At 43.9% G+C, this 25,682-nt stretch overlaps 2 protein-coding genes across 4 annotated transcripts in view; both read left to right on the top strand.

The window, feature by feature from the left end:
• Positions 1 to 4,961: 4,961 nt before the first annotated feature.
• TNFAIP6 (TNF alpha induced protein 6) lies at positions 4,962 to 19,087 on the top strand. Of its 3 annotated transcripts, XM_062498397.1 has the most exons (6): positions 4,962 to 5,070; positions 9,720 to 9,857; positions 11,153 to 11,314; positions 14,081 to 14,309; positions 16,004 to 16,044; positions 17,401 to 19,087. In XM_062498397.1, the coding sequence occupies exons 1-6, from the start codon at positions 4,977 to 4,979 to the stop codon at positions 17,550 to 17,552; spliced, it is 816 nt and encodes a 271-aa protein (XP_062354381.1). In that variant the 5' UTR covers positions 4,962 to 4,976; the 3' UTR covers positions 17,553 to 19,087. The 3 variants fall into 3 exon arrangements, 1 of the variants encoding a protein (XP_062354381.1); XR_009933434.1 differs by lacking the exons at positions 4,962 to 5,070; positions 9,720 to 9,857; positions 11,153 to 11,314; positions 14,081 to 14,309 and adding an exon at positions 14,321 to 15,353 and having other exon boundaries at positions 17,401 to 17,466; XR_009933433.1 differs by lacking the exons at positions 4,962 to 5,070; positions 9,720 to 9,857; positions 11,153 to 11,314; positions 14,081 to 14,309 and adding an exon at positions 14,321 to 15,172 and having other exon boundaries at positions 16,004 to 17,537.
• Positions 19,088 to 20,484: 1,397 nt separating this feature from the next.
• Positions 20,485 to 25,682, top strand: part of RIF1 (replication timing regulatory factor 1) — a 45,072-nt gene continuing 39,874 nt past the window's right edge. The window contains exons 1-5 of the mRNA XM_062498030.1: positions 20,485 to 20,657; positions 21,839 to 21,917; positions 22,745 to 22,841; positions 24,275 to 24,405; positions 25,323 to 25,417. Of these exons, the coding sequence (XP_062354014.1) occupies positions 20,485 to 20,657; positions 21,839 to 21,917; positions 22,745 to 22,841; positions 24,275 to 24,405; positions 25,323 to 25,417 (575 nt within the window). The remainder of the gene's footprint in view (positions 20,658 to 21,838; positions 21,918 to 22,744; positions 22,842 to 24,274; positions 24,406 to 25,322; positions 25,418 to 25,682) is intronic.

The following is a 25,682-nucleotide window of genomic DNA, read 5'->3' on the forward strand; positions in this document are numbered from 1 at the left end:
GCATTTTAAATGTTGATAAGTTCAGCTCTTTTTTTCTTTTTTTTTTTTTTTTTTTCTCGAGAGCAACTGTCACTGTAGGACTTCAAATATTTGCACTTGGCAAAATTTCAGGTTTTTTTATGAGTGAATCCATTCTTCTCTGCTCACATCTGCTCTTAATAATCCCAAATGTGTGGGGTTTGTTCGACTTTTCACATGAAGGTTTTTGTTTGCTTTTTTTTAAAAAAAAAAAAAACAACAAAACCAAAGCACCACTACAAACAATGGTTGATTCTTGTCTCTCATTGATGTCGTTGATTAAAAAAAAAAAAAAAAAAAGGAATCGGTTTCAAGGAGAATTCGACTACGGGACAAAGGAGAGAAGGTTTAAAAAATATTTAGTCCGAAGAGAAAATCCTCTCTGAAAGATTAACTTAACACTGGGACAATAAATTGTAGCATCATTGGCCAAGGAGTTCTCACGTTATCAAATTCTTCCTAAATTGCATCATCTGAAGCCTATAAGGGACAGAAAAAGTTGGGAAATATCATTAAAAATTCTCCTGTCTTTCCTTAAGTACAACAAATGAAAAATTTAGAAATCTGGCGTCCAAACAAGATATCTGTGAATATCCATGCAACAAAACCTTTTCCAACAAGAAATCCATGAATAGTGATTTTTTCTTGTTAGTCTAAAGCATAAATGTAAACATTTCACCAATTCTTTCCCCAAAACGACCCTTTCTGCATCACTTTTGGCTTTCACTGGAGCACAAGGCATTCCAAAGAGGAAAAGCAGGTGGATAAATCCAAATCTCATAGGGATGGGATGGGATGGGATGGGATGGGATGGGATGGGATGGGATGGGATGGGATGGGATGGGATGGGATGGGATGGGATGGGATGGGATGGGATGGGATGGGATGGGATGGGATGGGATGGGATGGGAGGAATGGGATGGGATCACTGGGATGGGATCACTGGGATGGGATGGGATGGGATGGGATGGGATGGGATGGGATGGGATGGGATGGGATGGGATGGGATGGGATGGGATGGGATGGGATGGGATCACTGGGATGGGATCACTGGGATGGGATGGAATGGGATGGGATCACTGGGATGGGATCACTGGGATGGGATCACTGGAATAATGGGATCACTGGGATGGGATGGGATCACTGGGATGATTTTATTGTCAGGCTTTTTCCTCTCTTTAGGTTAAATAGCTCTTCCTCCATCCCCAGGTTGCCCCCAGTGTAAATTCAAAAAGTAAATTCAATTTACAGCAGCTATTTTTAGTTTTTTTCTCATAAGAATAAACCTCAATTCTCCCACTGCCTCTTTCCCTGCACTCCTTTTCCTACACTTCCCTCCAAATAATTTTTTCTAAATGAGATTACAGTTTCTTAAAACAACAACAAAAACAATCCTAATGGAAGGTTTTTCACTGCTTTCCTTCCATTTATATCCATCATTTTTGGGATTGTTCTGACATAGTTGTAATATATTCTATACCACAAATAATAAGCTATGAATACAGAATCTAAAGGGGAAACTTTGTCTGTAAATATTCTCCCTGTGCATATAAATAGCAGAAGAAAGAAAAGTTTAGTTGATTGATATTTAAATTAATGCAAAGAGATTCACGACCCACACGCACATATTTTTTTAAAAAATTCCTTCATCCTCAGTGGTTCATTCATTCAACTCCTGTGTGGTTTTTTTATTCTCTCTCTTTTATCACTGTGGTTGTCACACCAGCTTGGGAATCACCAGATTTAGGGTTTACTTTGAGTGCTGGTGGAACCCAGAGAAAAACTTTCCAACTATTTCTAAATGAGGAAGAAATTAAGGAAAAAGTTAAGGAAAAAGTTAAGGAAAGAGTTAACCAAGTCCCCTCTCCCCCTCCAATTTATAGATTTGCCTGGGATATATTTAAATGTGGGGAATTTGGAAGAAAGCTGAGGAATGTCAGCTGGATGCTGTGTCCAGCTGTGGAATTTCTTCCTGCTGCTGAGAGGTTCTGCTGGCATTTGCAGGTGGAAATTTTCCCTTAGCAGCTCCCTGGGGAGGGCAGGTCTGGAGGTGGGACCTCACTGACACTGCAAAAATCTCTTTTTTTTCCTCATTATAAAGCCTCTGCTGAATCCTGCAGGGCTTTTCCTGGAATCCCAGGATCATCAGGGCTGGAAATTCCTCCAGGATCACTGAAAAACCTGTGCTAAAAACTGCAGGGTTTTTCTTGGAGTCCTGGGATTATCAAAGCTGGAAAATCCCTCCAGGATCACCCAAACTGTGATGAGTCCTGCAGGGCTTTTCCTGGAATTCCAGGATCATCAAGGCTGGAAAATCCTCCAGGATCACACATGTGGTGAATCCTGCAGGGCTTTTCTTGGAGTCCTGGGATCATCAGGGCTGGAAAAATCCTGCAGGATCAATATCAAACCTCTGCTGAATCCTGCAGGGCTTTTCCTGGAGTCCTGGGATCATCAAAGCTGGAAAATTCCTCTAAGATCATCCAAACTGTGCTGAGCCCTGGACCTGTGCTGAATCCTGCAGGGTTTTTCCTGAAATCCCAGGATCATCAAGGTTGGAAAATTCTCTAGGATCAATATAAAACCTGTGCTGAATCCTGCAGGGCTTTTCCTGGAATTCCAGGATCATCAAGGCTGGAAAATCCTCCAGGATCACACATGTGGTGAATCCTGCAGGGCTTTTCCTGGAATTCTGGAATAATCGAGGCTGGAAAATCCTCCAGGATCACTAAAAGACCTGTGCTGAACCCTGCAGGGCTTTTCTTGGATTCCCAGGTTTATCAAAGCTGGAAATTCCTCCAGGATCACCCAAGCTGTGCCCAATGCCCACCTTGTGCCCAGCCCAGAGCCCTGAGTGCCACCTCCAGGGCTTTTCCTGCTTTTTTGCTCCACTTTTGCCCCAGCCTGGAAATGAAAGTTGGGATAATTTAATAAGGAGGTGGTAGAAAAGTGGATCTTTATTCGAAGGCCTCCAGGGGCAGTTCTGGAAGGATGTCCACAAAAGCCATTTTGTGCATTTTTATAGGTTTTAGGAAATTAGCATAATTGGTAAAAAGCACCAATTAGTGCATCAAGGGAATCAACTTCACCCGTGACTGTAACAAAACTCTCAGCAATTCCCTGACAGGAGGTTGGCAACAACAAAGGACAGGACAAGAGGAACAGGCTCAGGCTGGGAAAACAACTCATGTAATGGTAATTAATTCTGGCATTTGGTGGAGATCTGAGGGGTTTTGGAGTTCTCCATGGAGGTGCTGGAGTGTGGGACAACCCTTCAGGCCTCAGGCTGGGCCAGGGGAGCTCAGGGGGGACAGCAGCAGGAATTTCCCCATGGAAAGGCTGCTCAGGGATTGGAAGTGCCCAGGGAGGGTTGGATCCCCATCCCTGGAGTGTCCCAGGAATTCTTGGAAGTGGCATTGAGAGCTCTGGGGACGAGGTGGGGATTGGGCACAGCTTGGGCTCCGTGAGCTGGGAGAGCTTTTCCAGCCTCAAGGATCCTGGGATTCTGTAGAGGGTCCCAGGAATTCCTGGGGGTGGCACTCAGAGCTCTGGGGACAAGGTGGGGATGGGGCACAGCTTGGGCTCCATGAGCTGGGAGAGCTTTTCCAAGGGCTGCTGCTGAGTGTGGAGCTCCAGAGCGTTTTTCCATGGCCTCATCTCTCCCCTTTTCTCCTCTCCCACTCATCCACGAGGAGCAGCTGCAGAGGTCAGTGGCAGCCAGAAGGGAAGGCAGGCAGACAGCAGCCACGCTGTGAATGAGACCTGGAATTGTGGCTTGGAGGGGAGGTTTGGAGCTTGGCTTCCCACCTGGAGAACAAAGAGCAGCTGCCTTTGACACTTGCAGCTTTGTGCTGATGCGGGAGCTCGATGTGCAATTACAGATCCCACGGAGGGAAAGTGAATCCAAACAGTGCAAAATATCCTCTCCTGACTTCTTTCCATTGATCAGGTCACTGTGGAAATAAACCCGCTGTGAAAACGAATCCGCTGTGAAAATAAACCCAGATTCTCTATAAAAGGAGAGAATGTTTAAATGAGGGTGAGAGGAGAGTGTGGGATCTTTTAGGGAATGTTTAAATGAGGGTGAGAGGAGAGTGTGGGATCTTTTAGGGAATGTTTAAATGAGGGTGAGAGGAGAGTGTGGGATCTTTTAGGGAATGTTTAAATGAGGGTGAGAGGAGTGTGTGGGATCTTTTAGGGAATGTTTAAATGAGGGTGAGAGGAGAGTGTGGGATCTTTTAGGGAATGTTTAAATGAGGGTGAGAGGAGAGTGTGGGATCTTTTAGGGAATGTTTAAATGAGGGTGAGAGGAGTGTGTGGGATCTTTTAGGGAATGTGTAAGTAAAGGTGAGAGGGGTGTTTGGGATCTTTTAGGGAATGTGTAAGGGTGAGAGGAGTGTGTGGGATCTTTTAGGGAATGTTTAAATGAGGGTGAGAGTGTGGGATCTTTTAGGGAATGTGTAAGGATGAGAGTGTGGGATCTCTTGGATGCTGTGAATGCTGTGACTGCAAACACTGAGCAGACAGGCTGGCTCCTGGTTTTATTGTGTGCAGTCTGAAGGCAGGCAGCGCTGAGGAGTGGACGGAGCTGGGCTGGGGCAGTGTCCGTGTGTGCTGCAGCAGCGAGGGACAGGACGGGACAGACGGGATGGGATGGGATGGGATGGGATGGGATGGGATGGGATGGGATGGGATGGGATGGGATGGGATGGATTGGGATGGATTCTTGGCCAGGCTGGGAAGGAGCAGAGCCAGCCGTGAGTCACATGGAGCGCCGCAGACACCCCAGCAGTTGGGTAAGAAGAGCAGCAGCACAATTGGAGCAGCCCTGCTGACCTCACAGCTGAGCACTCTATTTAAGATCTGGCTCCCAGATGTTGCAGGAGGATCGAGCCAGCTGCAGAGCCAGCCTGGAGCGTGGGAGCCGGGAATATCCGCAGCCCCTCGGTGCCCTGGAGATGATTGCACTGCTCTTCTTCTCCGCCCTGCTGTGGGACGAGGCTGGAGCGTGGGGCTTCAAGGATGGGGTGCTGCACAACTCCATCTGGTTAGGTAAGGAATCGTTTCCTGATCACCAATCGATCGTTTGTGCAGCAGGGGAAGGATGAGCACCCAGCAAAGCTGAGCTGGGCATTGGTGCCAGCCAAATTCTGCACTGAAACTTACTGAAGTTGCTCCACCTGAGGAGCGACTGTCCCTTTGTAAAAGCTTACTATTTGTAGAGTTTCACCGAACTGCAGGGAAAGGTATTTATTTATTTTAAAAGGCAATTATACGTTCCATCTGAATGTATTTCCCTGCAGCAGCAGGCAAAGTGAAAACTGAGTTCATCCAAGAACGGTGGCTTTGTTTTTGGGGGAAAACGAGCCTGAAAAGAAACATTTGCCAAAAGAATGAATCACTTTCTGCATGAACATACTTCCCATGCCTGGGGTCCTGCATGTGAAACTAAATGATCTGGAAATAATAGTGAGAATATTTCCTGGCTTTCTGGAAAAGTGCAGGAATGGGGATGTTTGGGCCATTGGTTTGTTCTCGTCATTCAGCAGCACTGAGATTTCAAAAGGGCAACATAAAAATGCTGTGGGAATGGTTTTTTGTACCTCAAGTGGGTTTCAAGGGCTCTGAGGGTTCTTTTATAGCTCGCTGTAATTACCCAACACAACAGAGACCTCACTCAGGATAGAGCAGAGGGTGCCAAAATCAAGGCATGCAGCCAGGGCTCTGTTTTTCAGACAAATAATTCCAAATCCTTCCTCCCACGCAGAATGTCCTGTGTTTCCCTGAGGATTTTTCAGGAATCCCTGGAGCTGGCGGTGCTCAGGTGTCTCATGAGCCACCACGTGGAGCCTGCAAAGCACCAGGAGCACAAACGAGGCACAGAAATTATCTTTTCCATTTGGCTGCACGTTTTTAATGACTCCTCTTTCCCCTCACCCCCGTGCCTGCTGTGCCTCACAATTCCTGAGGGTGCTCAGGTGGGGAGAACTCCAAGAGAGAGCAGCTTGGCAGCTCCATGCTCCACCTCTGCTGTTCCAAAATTTGGGATAACAGCGATCATTTGAGCAGTTTCATGAATTGAAGTCAAGTGGAAGAAAAATCTTTTAAATCCTTTAAAATGGAGCAACTGTGTGCTAATTGGAATGCATCATAAAATTCTGCTTGGCTACACCTCTAAACATTTACCAGGAGAGTAAATAAAAATAAATGGGGGGGGGGTAAAAAACCTGATGGCTTTCTCTAAACAAACAAACCAAAATAGAAGTGCACCATCTTGTGTAAGTACAGCAATGACATTATTGAAATGAACCTCAGAGTGCAGTTAATTGAATTACCAATGGAATTCAGTGGCTCTGTGTCTAAATGAAGATAAAACTGGCAAACTTGCAGCCATCCACTTCATGCTTCTTTGCATTTAAAATAAAATAACTTGAATAGCAAAAGAAGTCACCCCAATGTCAGCCTCACTGTGCTTGAGAATCAGTGGAATAAAACCTGGGGATGCACTCTGACATCTGAGGTTTGCTTTTCTCCTCTCCTCATAAAGAACCAAACCCCAAAATTCAGGAAGATTTCCCTTTTGCTCCTGGCTTTCACCTTTTTCCTTGTGACCAAACCTCTCCTGCTCCTCGGCCAGTGCTGCTGTCCCCTCCTTGGGAACGTATTCCTGGTGCCCGTGGAATTTCAGTGCTGCTCATTTTTTAATTCTTTTTTTTTTTTTTTTTTTGTTGCCACCAGCACGTTGTGCCCAGGGGTTTATTCTCAGCTGAGGAGGAGGGGTTGGCACAGTCTTGCCCAGATTTTCTCCTGGGCTCATTCCAGTGCCAGTTCTCAGTACCACGGGATTTTAGGGGTGAAGTTCTCTGAGCAGCACAGGCCCCTGCCAGCAGTCTAGGTGGCCACCGTCTGCTTAAAAATGAAATATTCCTCTTTATCTGGCACTTTGCATTGGCTTCGTGCATATTGCAGGTACTTTAATGAGCCAAATTCCTCCTGCTGCTGGGGGTGAGCTGAGGGTCACTGTCCCTGCAGGATCCTGCTGTCCCTGGGCTCCATGGAGGCATTTTAACAAGTGGGAGTTGGAGCAAACATGGCCTGTGAGCCGTGGAACCTGTGGCACGTGCTTGTGCTTGCCAGGAAAAAAAAAAAAAAAATAAAAAAGCAGCATTTCCTTCAGGTTTATTTACAGGGTTGTGAGCTCAACTCCATAAATAGCAATTGGTGTGCATTTTCCTGTGAATTTCCATGTATGTGGAAGTGTATCCAGAGACATAAATATGGGAATGAAGAGCTCACCCTGCTCTGCCCCAGGTCTGTGTTTTATGTTGAGTTTATCTCCCTGCACAGCCCCACGTGGAATTAACAGGGAGGGGGGAAAAAAAATTTCCAGTGCAAGATGCCATCAGTTAATTAGGATTTTCTGTGAGGGAATGCTGTGTCACTAGAGTGGGACACCCAGAGGCAGCTCTCAGGGCTGGGGGCAGGACGTGTGTGTGGTCTGGTTTTCCCAAAGGCTCTTTTTCCATGGTGCAGAGGAATGGAAGAGATGAAAGCTGCTCGCTCCTCACGGGGCAGTGCTGCTGTTGCTCCCAGGCTCTGTGAAGAGCTGATCTTCCCAGAAATATTCTGGAAAATCTGCTGCCTGTCCATGGTGACATTCCAGCCATAAGTGAGGGGAGATACCTTTAGAGGGAAAAGATCTGCAAACAATATTGCCAGGTGAAAAAACACCAGCTAAAAGAGGTGAGTTTGTAGTGGCAGCTCTGAGAGCTCAAGGAATACAATCAGTGTATTCCCAATCACCTTCCAGATCCCTTCCCTGGGCTCTGCAGGGATCAATAATGTGGATTCCAGGCTGTCCCCTGAGCTTCAGCACCGTGCCAGTTCCTCAGGGATTCAGGGATTTACCAGCCCTGCATTTCCCATCCCAACATTCCCAACTCTGAGCTGATTTCGCTTGATTTCTCAGGAGCTTAGCCATGACAGACTATTGACAGAATGAAAAGTAATACTTCCTACGAGTAAATTCTTAATTAAAAAGGAGTTTTTGCAACAGAACATGCCACGATCCCCAGCTGGGGGTTGTTACTGGCTCCTTCAGGAAGATTTTTTCCCTGGAGGAGCTGTTATCCACGCCAGAGATATTCCCAGGGATGTTGCAGAAGGAGGCTCTCCCTCTCCTGAGACTGTTGTCAGCAATATAATTTATTTCTCTGGGCACAAGGCCAGCGACTACAGGTCCAAAATCCACCCTGGCAAGCATCATCCTGTGTCTGTTAAGGGCTCTCACCATTCCCAACCACAATTCAGTGGCTTTTTTTAAAAAAACCTCCCGTAACCCGGCCAAAAGCACTGACTCCAAGCGCGTCCCTAGAAAATACATTCCTTACTTTTATGCTGCAAATAACTACTGTAGAAATGCTCCCTGCTCTCCATCTTTTCTCAGTTGGCTGGGCAGAGCTGCAGACAGCCATTCCTCTCAGATTATGCTAAGTAGAAGTGAGACCTAAACAAAAAGCCCCTTCAGATTAGATCTGCAGATTGCTGCTGGGACAGATTTCCACGCATATGGCACCAGACAAGTGCAACACGCAAAGATTATAAAACTCTCAGCAGCACTGGCAGTTTCTAGGTTTCCTTGGAAAGCTCTTTTATCTCAGACTTGCCACGGCAAAGTAAAAAAAAAAAAAAAAAAAAAAAAAAAAAAGAAGAAAGTGATTTCTGTGCAGCAGAAATGTCAGCCAGCAATTGTTCTGGTCCTGCCCTTTGTGACACACACTCAGATATTTTTATTTGACATTTCCCCCCCCCCCCCCCACTTTAATTTCTGCCTCTCCTCTATCCAAGTAGCTGTGATTTCACTTCTCTGGAGATTCAAAACAAAGCTCTGATTCATCTTGCAAAGGCTCTTGGAGTTCCAGCCAGCAGGATGCTGTGGTAGGGATCAGGAGGAGCTTGCCCAGAGTCCAATGGGACGCACAGAGCTGGGGATGCTGATCCTCGTGGTTCCCATGGCAACTGCCCCAGGATCATCCCTGGGAGTCACCCCTGGGGATCATCCCTGGGAGTCACCCCTGGGGAACATCCCTGAGAATCATCCCTGGGGATCATCCCTGGGGAGCCTTCCCAGATCTGTTTGATTTTCTGTCATTCACAAACTACCCAGGATCTGTTGTGAACTCTTCCCACAATTCCAACCTTTGTGTCACCCATCCCATTGGGTGTCACACATCCCATTGTGTGTCACCCATCCCATTGGGTGTCACCCATCCCATTGTGTGTCACCCATCCCATTGTGTGTCACCCATCCCATTGGGTGTCACCCATCCCATTGGGTGTCACCCATCCCATTGGGTGTCACCCATCCCATTGGGTGTCACCCATCCCATTGGGTGTCACCCATCCCATTGGGTGTCACACATCCCATTGTGTGTCACCCATCCCATTGTGTGTCACCCATCCCATTGGGTGTCACACATCCCATTGTGTGTCACCCATCCCATTGGGTGTCACACATCCCATTGTGTGTCACACATCCTCTCCATTTTGGATGGATGATCTTTCCTGCTGCCCCCTGCATGGCCCCACTGACCATTCCCTCCTCCCCTTGCCGAGGATCAGCGGGCCCTGCCGTGCTGTGGGAGCCGCTGGATCATCCTGGAGCTGTCGCTGACCCTGCTGGTCCCCGTGTGTCCCCCCAGAGCGAGCGGCAGGCGTGTATCACCGCGAGGCGCGCTCCGGCAAGTACCGGCTCACCTACGCCGAGGCCAAGGCCGTGTGCGAGTACGAGGGAGGACACCTGGCCACGTACCAGCAGCTGGAGGCAGCCCGGAAAATAGGTCTGGAAAAATCCATGGCACTCGTGGGTCTCCTTCAGAGGGCGGGTGTTGGTGTGTTGTATCTGTTGTCAGATTTGTAAACTCTGTGGGTTTTTGTCCGAGCTGCCCGCTTGGTGACTGAGCATGATGAGTGCCAGGGTGTCCCCACCCTCCCAGTCAGGAATTCCCAATTCCCAGTATCCCACCCATCCCTGCCCTCTGGCAGTGGGAACCATTCCCTGTGTCCTGTCCCTCCATCCCTTGTCCCCAGTCCCTCTCCAGCTCTCCTGGAGCCCCTTCAGGCCCTGGAATGTGCTGGAAGCCTTCCCTGCATCCTTCCCTTCTCCAGGGGAACATTCCCAGCTCTCCCAGCCTGGCTCCAGCCCTGGGAGCATCTTCTGACCTCCTCTAGACTCACTCCAACCACTCAACATCTTTTGTTTCCACCAAGATATTTTCCCTGCAAGGGAACGTGTGCTGTGAACGGAGTGAAAGTGGAGCTGAGTGAGGGGTGCCCTGTTTTTCCAGCTAATTCCCAGTAAGTTCTTCATTCATTCAGAGCTCTGTCAAAACAATGGAAAATATCCCCCACTTCAGACATTTTTTCACTGTGTGTCAAGTCAGAAGCTGGCTCCCAGTACCAGCACAAGTAAAAAGGGTATTTTTGCTTCTTCTGAAGAGCTTGGAGCCCTAAGATGCCACAAATTTGTTCCAGTTCCTCTCCATGAAAACATTGGATGGGTCTCTACCAGAGGGTGAACAACATTGCATTCTTTGGCTGTTGGTGTCAAGTGCTCAGCCACAAAATGCATTAACAGGACTTTTCTGTTTGGCAAGAAATTCTTGAGGCATTTCAGGTATTTAAATTTAAATCGAAAGTGTTTTAAGCAAATACTTGGGGATTTTATCTGCCTGTAGTATTTGTCTGTAGTATTTTGTGTATTTTTAGAACTTAATGCTGAGAACTCTTGAGTAAATTTGTGTGGCTTTGAAAGGGAAACAGAGAACACCCTTGGAAAACTCATCCAGTGGATAATTTGATTTCAAGTGCTGGTAGAGCACTTAAAACTGACTGCCCAGGGAACTGTGCAGTCCATCTGCATTTGATTTGGGGTTTCAGATGAATCACTTTGTGAAGAATACAATTCAATTTTATCCTCTGTATTTAAAATTATCCTCTCCACGTCCTATGTAGCTCAGTTTCTATCAGAGCAGTCACAACCCAGGTCATCGAGCCGTCAGCTTGAGCAAGATTTTGTTGAACAAGAGAAGGTCAGGACTGATCAGATCCACGTCTCGTTTTCCCTCTGCTGCAGGTTTCCACGTGTGTGCTGCTGGCTGGATGGCAAAGGGCAGAGTTGGTTATCCCATAGTCAAAGCTGGAGCCAACTGTGGCTTTGGCAAGACTGGAATTGTTGATTATGGAATTCGCCTCAACAAGAGCGAGAGGTGGGACGCCTACTGCTACAACCCCAATGGTGAGGACAACTCCTTTGTCCTCTTTTGCATTTAACCCACAATTTATCTGAATAATCTCAGGGATTTCTGCCCATGATCTGAGGTATTCTGCCTGCAACAGGCTAAATTTCATGTCTGACATAGAACAGCTCTGAAAACCAATGCCCTGTCTGGGACTGCCATTCTCAGGAGCTTGTACAAGGGAGGAATTGTTCCCTGGGAGGGTGGACAGGGTGCACAGGTTTCCCAGAGCAGCTGTGGCTGCCCCTGGATCCCTGGAATGTCCAATGCCAGCCTGGACAGGGCTTGGAGCAGCCTGGGATAATAGTGGAAGGTGTCCCTGCCATGGCAAGGGATGAGTTTTAATCCTTTCCATCGAAACCATCCTGTAAGTCTGTGTTTCTACGAAACTCCCACCAGCTCCCAGCAGTGCTCTGTGTGAAATTAGATGAGGCAAAGTGGATCTCCAGAGCAGATCAGAGTTCCAACAGCACTGACAAGAACCTCAGCAGAGAGACATCCCCCTCGAGATTTTCGTGGGTCTGGGTCTTCAAAGAGACAAGAGCAGTTGTAAAGCTGCTTATTGCAGGAATGCATCAGTCTTAAAGGCAAGAATTCAGAGGATTAAAGTCTGTGCTAAAAGCTAAAAACTAAACGTTTTTTTGGCATAGAGTCCTGAGCAGAAGCAGCAGCAGCAACAGCAGCTCCCACACCTTTCTTCTTTTTCTTCTCCCTCCTTTCCTTCTCCTTTCTCTCTCACCCCAGTGCAGGGGATTTTATTCAGAAATCATCCCATCAGCTAAAAACACGACTCTAAAACATTCTTCCTGCACCTAGCAGAGCTCAGTTCTAAAGTGCTGAAGCAGTGGCAGACCGTACACATAATTTACACACACAGCTCTACCTATTCATGCAAATGGTTTTATCTGTTTTATCTAGAAGTACAGGCAAAGTTCTGCTATGTTTTCTTTGTGTCTGGAGCTAAATGACTGACATTTAGGCTTTAGGGCTTTTTACTCTCTTAAGGCACTTCAAGTGTATTCTTCAAAACTAAACTCACACTTGTACATCATGTTTGTGTGGCTTAATATATTTTAATTTCTCTGAGGGCTTTAATTCAGTCCCTGAATTCTTTTTTTATTTCTGATGGACTCAGAGAGGTTTCTATTTTATACACTCCAACCCCTCCACACTGCACTGCAGGTGACAGCAGGACCCACACCTCAGTTTGGTGTCCCTTCCCCTCGCAGGGGACATGGCAAACGTGGCACCAGGAAGGAAAGCAAAGCTGAGCTTGGCTCTGTGCTGCTCCCAGCCCTGCCTGGCAGAGCCAGACTCGGCCTTGGCTGTGACGTGTGCACAGCTGTGCACATTTTGTTTGTGCTCCCAGGGCTGGGGTTTGTTTATGTTCATCAAATAGCTCTGTGGGGTGGGGGCTGTTCCCAGATGTTCTGCACACAAAGAGAGCTGCAGAGAGACTCCTGCCCTCCGAATTTCTGCATGGGACCGTGGCCTTTGTCAGCCTCTCCTCTGGCCCACGGGGAGCTGCTGAGTCTGGCCAGAGCACAAAAGGAAACCAGAGCTGCCAAAATATCACAGACAAGGTTCTCCAGCACTGAGGGGATTTGTGTTCAGGGTCTGAATTGCCAAACTTACACAGCCACGAGTGTCCAGCACTGAGATTTGTGTTCAGGGTGTGCAGAGCCTGGCAGGGCTGTGCAGGTGGGACACGAGCAGCCTGGGGGAACAGAGACAAATTTTGGTCAGAACTGAGCCAGTGCTCTGCTCCAGGAGGACAAGGATGGCAAGAGGAACTCGTGGAACTGTTTGGGTGTTTGAAGTGTTCATCCCACCTAACAGTGACCATGGAACAATGGAATCATAGAATGGGTTGGGTTGGAAGGGATCTCAAAGCCCATCCAGTGCCACCCTTGCCATGGCATGGATACCTTCCAGTGTCCCAGGCTGCTCCAACCCCATCCAACCTGGCCTTGGACACTTCCAGGGATCCAGGGGCAGCCACAGCTGCTCTGGGAATTCCATCCCAGCCAGGAATTCCCAATTCCCAGTATCCCATTCATTCCTGCCCTCTGGCAGTGAGAAGTCATTCCCTGTGTCCTGTCCCTCCATCCCATCTCCCATATCCCTCTCCAGCTGTCCTGGAGCCCCTTCAGGTCCCGGAAAGGGCTCCGAGGTATTACTGGAGCTTCTCCAAGTGAACATTCCCAGCTCTCTAAACTGAGAGAAATCCCCCATTCAGGCAGGAATTCCCTGTTTGCTCAGCCCCACTGTCAAGTGGCCCCTGGATCAAAGCAGGAGTGTTTTTATCCCTAAAGGAACACAGAGCAGGAACAACAGGAGTACAACAGCAGGTGTGTGATCACCAGCTGTAGCAGACACTCTTCAAGAGGTTTTTGAAGAAGAAAGGATGGATCTGAGCGTCACCGTGAATTCCAAGTACAGCTGGGAAGCTTTAGAGAGGCAGAAATCCCAAATGCCTTTTTTATATTAAGCGCAGCTCTGGCCCCAAACCCACTGAAGGCAACGAAAGTGAATTTTCCCGTGAATTTCTTTTCCTGTGAACTCACTGAGGCTTGGCTCACGCCTCCTGCTTCCCAAATACCTCCTTCCAAAAGCAAGGAACAACTGCCACTCACCAGGTGAACTCAGGAGAAGCTCTGTCCCTCTGGATGTTGCTGTGGGATTCCCTACAGATCTCCAAGCGCCTGCAGATTCAATTCACTTAAAATCTGAACTCACCCTGGATTGATTTATTTCCGTGGCAGGGAAGGAGTGTGGCGGGGTGTTCACGGATTCCAAACACGTGTTCAAGTCCCCAGGGTACCCCAAGGAGTACGAGAACGAGCAGATTTGTTACTGGCACATCCGGGTCAGGTACGGGCAGAGGATCCGGCTGCAGTTCCTGGACTTCGACGTGGAGGAGGACACGGCGTGCCTGGCAGATTTCCTGGAAATCTACGACAGCTACGACGACATCAACGGCTTTGTGGGGAGGTAAAGTAGAATGTAAAATACAGAATACAGAATGTAGAATATAGAATGTAAAATATAGGATACAGAATGTAAAATATAGAATATAGAATGTAAAACATAGCCTGGCGGATTTCCTGGAAATCTACGACAGCTACGACGACATCAATGGCTTTGTGGGGAGGTAAAGTAGAATGTAAAATATAGAATACAGAATGTAGAATATAGAATGTAAAATATAGGATACAGAATGTAAAATATAGAATATAGAATGTAAAATATAGAATGTAGAATGTAAAACATAGCCTGGCAGATTTCCTGGAAATCTACGACAGCTACGACGACATCAACGGCTTTGTGGGGAGGTAAAGTAGAATGTAAAATATAGAATACAGAATGTAGAATATAGAATGTAAAATATAGGATACAGAATGTAAAATATAGAATATAGAATGTAAAATATAGAATATAGAATGTAAAACATAGCCTGGCGGATTTCCTGGAAATCTACGACAGCTACGACGACATCAACGGCTTTGTGGGGAGGTAAAGTAGAATGTAAAATATAGAATACAGAATGTAGAATATAGAATGTAAAATATAGGATACAGAATGTAAAATATAGAATATAGAATGTAAAATATAGAATGTAGAATGTAAAACATAGCCTGGCAGATTTCCTGGAAATCTACGACAGCTACGACGACATCAACGGCTTTGTGGGGAGGTAAAGTAGAATGTAAAATATAGAATACAGAATGTAGAATATAGAATGTAAAATATAGGATACAGAATGTAAAATATAGAATATAGAATGTAAAACATAGCCTGGCGGATTTCCTGGAAATCTACGACAGCTACGACGACATCAACGGCTTTGTGGGGAGGTAAAGTAGAATGTAAAATACAGAATACAGAATGTAGAATATAGAATGTAAAATATAGGATACAGAATGTAAAATATAGAATATAGAATGTAAAATATAGAATGTAGAATGTAAAACATAGCCTGGCAGATTTCCTGGAAATCTACGACAGCTACGACAACATCAACGGCTTTGTGGGGAGGTAAAGTAGAATGTAGAATATAGAATATAGAATATAGAATACATAGAATACATAGAATATAGAATATAGAATGTAGAATGTAGAATATAGAATATAGAATATAGAATATAGAATATAGAATATAGAATATAGAATATAGCCTGGCAGATTTCCTCGAAAGCCACAACGACATTAATGGCTTTGTGGGAAGGTAAAGGAAATTTAATGTTTGATTTGTCTGCCCTCCTTCAGGAGAATGGTGTATAAAAATGATAAATTGTTAAATTAATGTGATAGTTATAAGTGTAGGATATAAAATGTGAAATACAGAATATAGAATATAAAATATGAAGTATTAACTATAAAATGTAGAATATTAAGTCTAACATAAAATATGAAATCTAAAACCTAAAATCAAAAATACAGAACAGAAAATTATATATACATATTTTATATTCTATATTTTGTATTCAATATCCTATGTAATAATATATAGTAAAGATAATATAGTGTATAGTGCATCTAGAATATAAAATATATTATGTAACATAGTATATAATACATAACATATTATATATCATATATTTCATATTCAATTTATGCCATAGAGCGGGGCTGTGCCATAATTCCCATTACTTTTAATCACCACAATTTCATTTTTTTTCCCCCAGGTTTTGTGGAGATGAATTGCCAGATGACATCATTAGCACAGGTAATTTATTTGCACTTTTTGGGGGAAATAAAAAAGCCAATTAATGACTTCTAATTAAATGTAAGTCGGCCTAATTGGAGAGAAATTAAAAAAAAAAAAACTTCAAACCCCCAAAAATGTATCTGGGAAAAAATTTTAAACCCCCCAAAAAATACCTGAAAAAACTTTAAAACCAGAACAATGTATCTGAAAAAAACGCTTAAAACCCAAAAGATGTCTGAAATAAATTTGAAAAACTAAAATTAAATCTGAAAAACCCCATTAAAACTCAGAAAAACACATTTAAAAAGTTAAAACTAAAAAAATATATATGAAAAAACTTAGACTCCCCAAAAATGTAACAGAAAAAACCTTAAAATGCAAAAAAAATCTGAAAAAAGTTAAAATGCAAAAATAAACCTGAAAAATACTCTTAACTTCTAAAAATAGATCTGAAAAAGCTTAAACACAAAATATAGCTGAAAAAACACAAAAATATATCTTAAAAAAAACCTTAAAAACCCCAAATAGATCTGAAAACCCCAAACATAGATCTGAAAAAACTTAAATACCCAATAAATATATTTGGAAAAAGATCTTTAAACCCAAAACACACCTGGAAAAAAAAAATTAAAACCGAAAAAAATATATCTGATGAAAGATAAAAACCCAAAAATATCTAAAAAAAATACCTTAACTTCTAAAAATATATCTAAAAAAAACCCTTAAAAATATATCTGAAAAATCTTAAAAACCCAAAAAATATACCTGAAAAAACCCCATAAAAAACCCAAAAACATATCTGAAAAAACATAAAGACCCAATAAACATATTTAGAAAAAGGCCTTATAACCAAAAACACACCTGAAAAAGAAATTGAAAACCAAAAACATAGATCTAAAAAACGTTAAAAAAAAACAAAAAGAGATCTGAAAAAAAGCCCCTTAAAATTCAAAAAAATGTATCTGAAAAAACTTAAAAAACCAAAACATAGATCTGAGAAAAACCCTTAACTCCTAAAAATAGGTATGGAAAAAAAAAAAAAACCCTTAAAAATAGATCTGAAAAAAACCTTAAAAACCCAAAAACACACCTGAAAAAAACCCTTTAAAACCCAAAAATAGATCTGAAAAAAACCTTTAAAAACCCAAAAACAGATGCGAAAAAACCCAAAAATAGATCTGAAAAAGCCCTTAAAAACCCCAAAATAGATCTGAAAACACCAAAAACTACTCTAAAAAAACCGTAAATACCCAATGAACATATTTAGAAAAAGCCCTTAAAACCCAAAACCCACCTGGAAAAAATTTAAAAACCCTCCCCAAACCTATGGAAAAAATCCCAATTTTGTGGCGCTGTTCCCTTTTGCTGGCACAGGGAATGTGATGACGCTCAAGTTCCTGTCGGACGCGTCGGTCACAGCCGGAGGGTTCCAGATCCGCTACAGCACCCTGGACACTGCCAGGGACAGGAATGGCACATCCCAAGGGAAAAACAACTTTTTGTCAGGAAAATTCGGGATTTTGTGATGGCAGGAGTTTGGGTTTTGTGTCTTCACGAAGTTATTTTTGCATCTCTTGAGTTTCTCCTTTTTTTGGTTTTTCCGTTTTAATAAATTCCGCTAGGGAAGAAATTATAAAATACGCTTACACGGATCATAGAAAAATATTTACAATCTTAGTACTGTAAAAATCTGAAGAATTCATTGATACCAAAGATTTAAAAATTATCCTGATCTGATACAGCACCCCGGGCACTGCCAGCAGCAGGAATGGCACATCCCAAGGGAAAAACAACTTTTTATTAAGAAAATTCGGGCTTATGTGATGGCAGGAGTTTGGTTTTTGTGTCTTCACAAAGTTATTTTTGCATCTCTTGAGATTTCCTGTTTTGTGTTTTACATTTTATGAAAGTTCGCTAGGGAATAAATTATATGATTACACGGTAATAGAAAAATATTTTTAGAATTACGGTGAGAATCTGAAGAATTCATTGATACCAAAGATTTAAAAATTATCCAGATCCGCTACAGCACCCCGGACACTGCCAGGGACAGGAATGGCACATCCCAAGGGAAAAACAACTTTTTGTCAGGAAAATTTGGGATTTTGTGATGGCAGGAGTTTGGTTTTTGTGTCTTCACGTAAGATTTTTTTCTTCATCTTTGAGTTTTCCTCCTTGGCTTTTCTGTTTTAATAAACTCCGCTAGGGAATAAATTATAAAATATGCTTTCATTGATCATAGGCAATTATTTTTACCATATAAGTACTGTAAAAAGCTGAAGAATTCAATGCTACCAAAGACTTAAGAAATTATTTTTCTATATAAACTGCTCCTTCTCCTCATTTCTTGCACCACTTGAACAATCTTTTTGTGTGACTGTTACAATTTTTGAACTTAGCAGGCTCTTCTCTCCTTATTTCCCTTGATTTCCACATATTTATTTTTTAGAATGTTGCTTTTCTCCCCCTATTCTCTACACATTACTGTTATTTTCTGATTTTCTTGAACTCTTAAGGTCCTTCAGTGTAAACTTATTTTTGAGACAAAAAAAATTCAACTTGTGAATGATCTGGCAGACTGGGAAGCAGCACAGGATCGAAGTTGGATCCACATTTTAATTTTATTACCACATCCATCAGAAATCAGATGGATTCGGGGTTTCCTCATCCAAAGAGCTGTTGAAATCCTTTCACTTAATAAAAAAAAAGAAAAACTATTAAAGGAATGACTTGGTAATGAGAATAAAACTTTCAAAACTTTAATAAAAAAATGAAGCAGCAGCAGGAGGAACTTCTCACCAAGACACCACGGAGGTGTCGGGCGTTGTTTACATGGGTTTAAAACCCTTCTGGTTTAAATTGCTTAAACTTAAATTAAGGAGGAATTTAAATCCTTGTCCATTTTTTAATTGAAGCAGCATTAAAGCTACCTCTGTTCTAATCAACCCAGCTTGCAGTGAGTTATTTTTGTTTCCTGTTCCAGATTTCAACACATCGTGTTTATTTAAGAATAAATAAGTTCTAAGTTTATTTCTGAGTGTTTTCTTGAGATCTGCTGAAATCTAATGCCCTGTAAGGATTTCCCCCGTGAATTCAATTTTGTTTGGAGAATTTGTACTCCTCATCATCCGAGTTCATCAGGAATGGTTTTGCTCACAGCTAATCAGCCCCATTTTTGCTTTATTTCTTCTAATTCTCGACTGTTTAAATCCATTTCATTTCTGAGCTTTTATTGTGATTTCACCGGGAATACAATCCTGATTTCTGGCTATGCTGGAGAACAAGCAGCTTCTCTCCTGGTTATTTCCAGCACTTTATTCCACAAACCTCCACGAACCAAGTTTAGTATTTCTCCCACATTTATGGGATGTGACTGTACCTAAAATGCGCTTTTTAATCCTGCCACCTTGCGTCCACAGTGCTTGCTGTATAACACAATTCCCATTTTATTCCAAGATCAGCAACAGCGCTTGCCTAGGGAAGAGAATAAGAAGCATAAGTAGAATGTTAAGATTTTATTTACGAACTCGGGGTGCGGTTTGTTTGGTTTTTTTTGTTGGTGGTGGTGGTGGTGGTGCTCTTTCTTTAACTGAGAAGCGACAGGATTGATATGGACGAGAACCAGGGAATACTTGGTATCCCCATGTTTGTTTTTTTTTTTTGGTTGGTTTTTTTTTTTTTTTTTTTTTTGAGAAGATCTTTCCGAGGACAGGAATTCCCGCTGGCACAGGGAATGCCTGGAGGTGACAGAGAAAAAAACTCAGCCTTGGCCTGCTTCTACCGAAAAAGATTTTCCAACCCTTCGGATTCGCTGTCAGGGCCGGGATTTCCCATTTCATCCCTGCCGGGATATCCCGTACAGGTGGGAATTCCTTCCTGTGGAGCTGGAAGTTTATCTCCAGTCATTAATTAAGGATTTGAGCTCACGTGAGCTGACCTACGGCTTCCTCCCCAGGGGCAGCCCCGATCGCAGCTCTGAGGGAGCAGGGGACGCCTGCAGCTGCGGCAGGCCATGCTGAGGTGGGAAATGAGGGAAATCTTCTTCCAGCACAGGCTGCTCCGCCATTGCCCAGGCTCACCGCGGACGGACACGGCCGCGAGGCTGCCGGAGCTGCTGCAGCAGCGCTCTGAGGCACGCGCAGGGCGGGATTGCAGGGCAGGAGCAAGAGGCGGACTCGGCCGGTCCCTCCTTTTCCGCCGCTGCTCCCCGAGCGCTTCCCTGGCATTTGCGGGTCCCGGGGCCCGGCTCGGCCCCAGCGCCCTCAGCACCGCCCCAGCGCCCTCAGCACCGCCCCTTCCCGCCTCGCCTCCGCCAATCAGCGGCGAAGGGCGGGGCCGCCGCGGGGCGCGGGAATCTCCGGGCCGCGCTCCCATTGGTCGAGGCCCGCGCGCCGCCGGGCCCCGCGCGCGCCGCCATCTTAGCGCGGGAGGCGTGCGGGGCTGAGGGGCGGCCCCGCCATGAGCGCTCCCGGCCCCGATCGCGATCCCGGCCCCGGTCGCGATCCCGCCGCTCCCGATCCTGCCCATCCCGAGCCCTCCGCCGGATCCAGCCTCGGCTCGCTGCTCCATACCCTGGAGGACCCCGCGGCGCCGCCGGGAGAGCTGACGGACGCGCACCTCACCATCGTCAGGTGAGCGCGGGGGGGAACGCGCGCGCTGCCGGAGGAGAGCCGGGCGGCCTGAGGGCTCGGGCCGGCTGCGGGCAGGGAGGGAGCCGGGAGGGCGATCGGAGCCCTGGCTGGGAAAAGGGAGGCAGGGCTGGGGCCGGCGTGGCCTGCTGGAGACATGCGGGGGCTGGGGGGGAGGGAAAAGGGAGGGAGGAGTCGGGGAAGGCAAGAGAGGAAGAGGAGGGAGGAAGGAGCGCAATCTTCCCAAGGTCTGCGCGTCCCAGAGTTTCCCTGCCCTCTTGGGGGAATCATCGCAGGTGCGTGAAGAAACTTGGCAAATAATACCTTTCTTTTAATGGCAAAGCTTTATGATTGGAAGAGTGAAATTTTTAATTTTTTTTTAATTTTTTTTTTCGGGTTTTGGAGCGATCTCGCCGTGTTTTAATTGCGTTTCTTTCTGGAAGGAGCTCCTTCCCCACGAGGCTGTGCCTCTACCTGCGTCTTTGGGATTTTATCACGTAACAAGGCACCGTCTCTTTTCTCTCAGTGTCTCCCTTCAGTTCTGCAGTGACTTTAAAAAAGCTGTAGCTACTCAGATTGCGGATTTTGCAGGTTTCTAGAAAGAACTGACTGCAAAAAAAAATAAAAAAAAAGTCCTGATGTAAGTATTAAGCACCAACAGGTTTCTCAGGTTGTCTCTGGATGATTTCTCTTAGCTCGGTTTGGGTTTTGAAGATGAGTAATGTTTTATAGGACAATTACAGCTTTCCTGCATGGATTTTCCCCACGTATGTGCAAAGTCATCCTTGCTGCTTGTTCAGCCCAGGATTTTCCTGCATTCTGGAACTGCTTTTGAGGAAAAAGCAGTTGCTTTTTCACCTCCTGCATTTCCATTTTCCTAATTTGCAGCAATGTTTTCATCCTAATTTTAATGTTTTGTAGAAGCTGACCAAGAAGTGAAAACCCTTAATGTTTTTATAAATGTTCTGCAAGCAGAAAAGGAGTCATTACTCACTTTGCACTATCACACAGGATTTTGCTGCTGGGTCAGACCTTGTGGTGGCATTTTTGCTCTTCAGCTCCTTCAGTTTTGTGTCGATTTCCTTTAAGAAAATCCCCTGGCACGTGTCAGAAATGGAGAGTTAATTCAGTTACAACGTGTTTAACCTGTAAATATTGTTTGTTTTCCCTCGTGCTCCTTGCAGTCGCTTCACTGGGGAAGGAGGCAAAGCGTTCACTGCAGATGTCAGGAAACACTTCCCTCAGCTCTGCAAGGTGTTCAAGGTAGGCTTTTTCCATTCAGTTCTCTTACACCTCAGTGAACAAAAATATATTTTCCTGGGCAAGGTCAGTGGGCATTGAAAAACTCATGTTTTTGTTCATTTATAGAGTTCCAGAATCATTAAGGTTGGAAAGATGGAATGCACCCTTCAGTAGGAATGCAGGGTGGTGACAGAGCAGGGAGGGTTTTTTGGCAAAATAGATCTTTCTTGTGGTGAGGAATTACTGCAGAAAAAACCCCAAAATGTTAGGTCTTGGGTGTGTTCAGGCAGCATGCCACAGTAAAATGAAATCTTCCAGCCAGAAGAGATGGTGTGTTGTGGCTGCCTTAGAAACCCTTCAGAATTCAGAATATGCAGTAAATGTCAAGGGGTTTTAAGGATTAATGTAAAGTTTATTCTTAGCCATTTTTTCCTTCTGTTTTAGAAGCTTCAAAACAGTTGCAAGAGTCAAGTGAGAAAACGTAACGTACACAGCCAAAGTGAAAAATTTGGGATGTGTGGGATTTATTTTATTAAAGAGGTTTTAATTACAGAGAGCTAAAATGCCTTCAGCCCCTCAGATTTTTTTATTGGTTTGGTGTGTACAGAATCCAGGGAGGATTTCCTACACGGGTGGATTTTTCACCAAGTGTTTGCATCTGACATCATCCCTGAAGTGTTTCTGTTCCAACAATAAAGTCAATATTTCTCAGTTACTTTTCTAACATGACATTCTGTGGATTTGGTTTTTTTTTGTTTGTTTGTTTGTTTGGTTTTTTTTGTTTTGTTTTTTTTTTTGTTTGTTTGTTTTTTTTTTTTTGTTTGTTTGTTTTTTTTTTTTTCCCCCAGGCACACATTTCCAGTCCAAACTTGGAGCTCAGTAATGCAGCATTGCAGGCCTTGGGGTTCTGCACTTTTAATTCAAGTAACACAGCTGAATTATCTGGTAAGCAAATGAACTGTGAGCATAAATATATACATCAGAGCTCTTTCCTTATTTTTTTTTAAACATATATTTTAGTTTTGTCAGTAATAGGCAGTGTAATCAGTTCATTGACTGCACCTTTTACACAACTGTGGTGATAATTTTTCATTCTGTCACACTAATTCTGTTTTGCTAACTTCTGTTTTCATTAAATGCTTTGGTAGAAATTAATACAGTAATTAATTGTGTGGAATTAGTGATCAAAAAATATATTCTTGTGGGAAAAGAGTGAAGAACCTATTTGTAGGATTTGGTGGGTGCACAGCAGAGCTTTTCCAGCTTTTTCTTGGAGATTCCTTTGTTCCATCACATCATGGAGTGGTTTGAGTTGTAGGAGACCATTAAAGGTCCTCTAGTCCGGCCCCAAATATTTCAAATTAATCTAAAATAATCCAAAATCCTATGACCTGCATTCCTAGAAAGTGCTAAATCCCTTTCACAAAAGGTTTTGATTTTGAGAATTTGAGGCTTTGCCTCAAGGTAAAATCACAGGTTTTTGGTTACAGGGGAGGGGGAATTTTTCCTTTGGAAATTGGGTCTTTTGATTCTTCCCAACTTTTTCAGTGTCTTCTGCTTTCCTGTTATGCAAAATTCCCTCTGTTTTCCTGTGAGAACCAGGCATTTCTAATACTGCCTATTATTGTATCTTTCCTCCCTCTCGCAGCTCATTTTTTCTAACCAGTTGATAAATGACAGTTCTGTTACAGAGTGTCAAGCTGCAGGAATCACAAAACCCTGGAAACAATGGGGAGTTGAAAAGGGAGGCAGGACAAGCAGCTCCTGTACATTTTTTGTGTACTTGTGCCTGGGGGAGAGGGGTGGAAGTGTCCTCCCATTTCTGTGACTGGGAGAGCATTCACCCACAAAGTGCAAAATTGCAATAAGTCAGACTTTTTACCCTCGAATTTTAAAGGAGCACATGATACCTCCAGCTGTGTTCTTAGCTGGATCTAAGGCCTGTATTAACCTTATTAATTTTTGTGTAATTAGCTACAATTTTATCACCTTTATTAACAAAAAAATCTCTCGTGTGCTCTAAAATAAATTTATTTATGTCAGTTTGTGACCAAATTCACTAGAAAGACGTTTTGAATAAATAGTTAATCTTTAACTCAGGTGTATTCTGCACCTGTAATTCTGCAATTAGAAGCTATCTTCTAATTTTATGGATTCTTATAAAGGTAATCCAGATGCACTGCATTATTAGTATTTATATATTAATATTTTTTCAGCTTTTTTACTGTATTAGTAGGAGAAAAACTGCTCCAAAGTGATGTTCAAGGCAATAAATCACTGGGACTTGCAGCTGAATGGCTCCTGGGCAAATGGAAAGGAGCAGAAGGAGCTGGAGTGTGTGGCCAGGATCCTGAGGGTTTATGGTTTGTGTTTTTGAGGCACTGAAGCCCAGGAGCTGCTGGCAGCCGTGAACAGCGTCGCTGTGAAATGCTCTGACAAAAACACTCGCACCCGGGCGCTTTGGGTCATCTCCAAGCAGGCTTTTCCTCCAGAGATTGTTCAAAAAGAGGTGAGCTTCCTCCCTTTGCTTTTGGTGGCCTCATTTCTCACAGAATGGAGGCTTCAGGAAGGTGGGTTTGTTAATTTGTTCGATTTGGTGCTGTCCTTTCCTAGGGAGGGGAGGTAAGTTCTTTGTCGCTCGTTAGTTTTTGAACCCAAAGGTTATTTCCCATCAAATCTCACAGCCATGTATTAATTCTTGGGAAACCTGAGCTAGAAATTATTGCTTTCCTTGAGGGGAAAGCTGCAATGGGAGCATTTCTATCAGAAAGTGGTGAAATGTCACAGGGCAGAAAGGTTATGAATATTCCAGTTTAAAATGAGACCTGGCAAAATCCAAACACAATCCTGGAAAATGAAATATGAAGGAAATACCAGAAGAAAACAATTCCAATTTAGAATGAGATCTGGCAAAATCCAAACACAATTCTGGAAAGTGAAATGTGAAGGCAGTGTCCAAAGGAAACAATTCCAGTTTAGAATGAGATCTGGGATAATTCAAACACAATTCTGGAAAGTGAAATGTCAAGGAAATACCAGAAGGAAACAATTCCACTTTAGAATGAGATCTGGGATAATCCAAACACAATTCTGGAAAGTGAAATGTCAAGGAAATACCAGAAGGAAACAATTCCACTTTAGAATGAGATCTGGGATAATCCAAACCCAATTCTGGAAAGTGAAATGTGAAGGCAGTGTCCAAAGGAAACAATTCCACTTTAGAATGAGATCTGGGATAATCCAAACCCAATTCTGGGAAGTGAAATGTGAAGGCAGTGTCCAAAGGAAACAATTCCACTTTAGAATGAGATCTGGGATAATCCACAGTCCTGGCAAGTGGAATGTGGAGGAAATACCAGAAGGAAACAATTCCATCTCCTGTGGGATTTGTGCCTAGGTGCTCACTGTGCTGTCCCTGTTTCCCAGGTGTCCAGTGTCCTCTCCACCCTGGAAACAATCCTGGCTAAGGGAGAAGTTCAGTCTGTTGTGGTGGAATATGAAGCAGTTAATGTCATCATTCGGTGAGAGCTCTGCAGTACTCACTGGGGTTTTGTGGGTTTGAGATTTTGGGGCTTTTTTATGGTTCGGGGGTTTTTTCCCATTTTGTTTTTGGGTCTCCTTTGGGGTCTTTTGGGTCTCCTTTGGTGTTTTTTTTTGTTGTTGTTTTGTTTTTGGCTTTTTTGGGGTTTTTGTGATTTTGGGGTTTTTTTTGTGGTTTTTTGGGTTATTTTGTGGCTTTTGTTTTGAGTTCTTTTGGGGTTTTGTTTTTTGGGGTTTTTTTGGGTA

The sequence above is a fragment of the Cinclus cinclus genome, chromosome 9, assembly GCF_963662255.1.
Source record: "Cinclus cinclus chromosome 9, bCinCin1.1, whole genome shotgun sequence".
In the NCBI taxonomy this organism is placed as follows: Eukaryota; Metazoa; Chordata; class Aves; order Passeriformes; family Cinclidae; genus Cinclus; species Cinclus cinclus.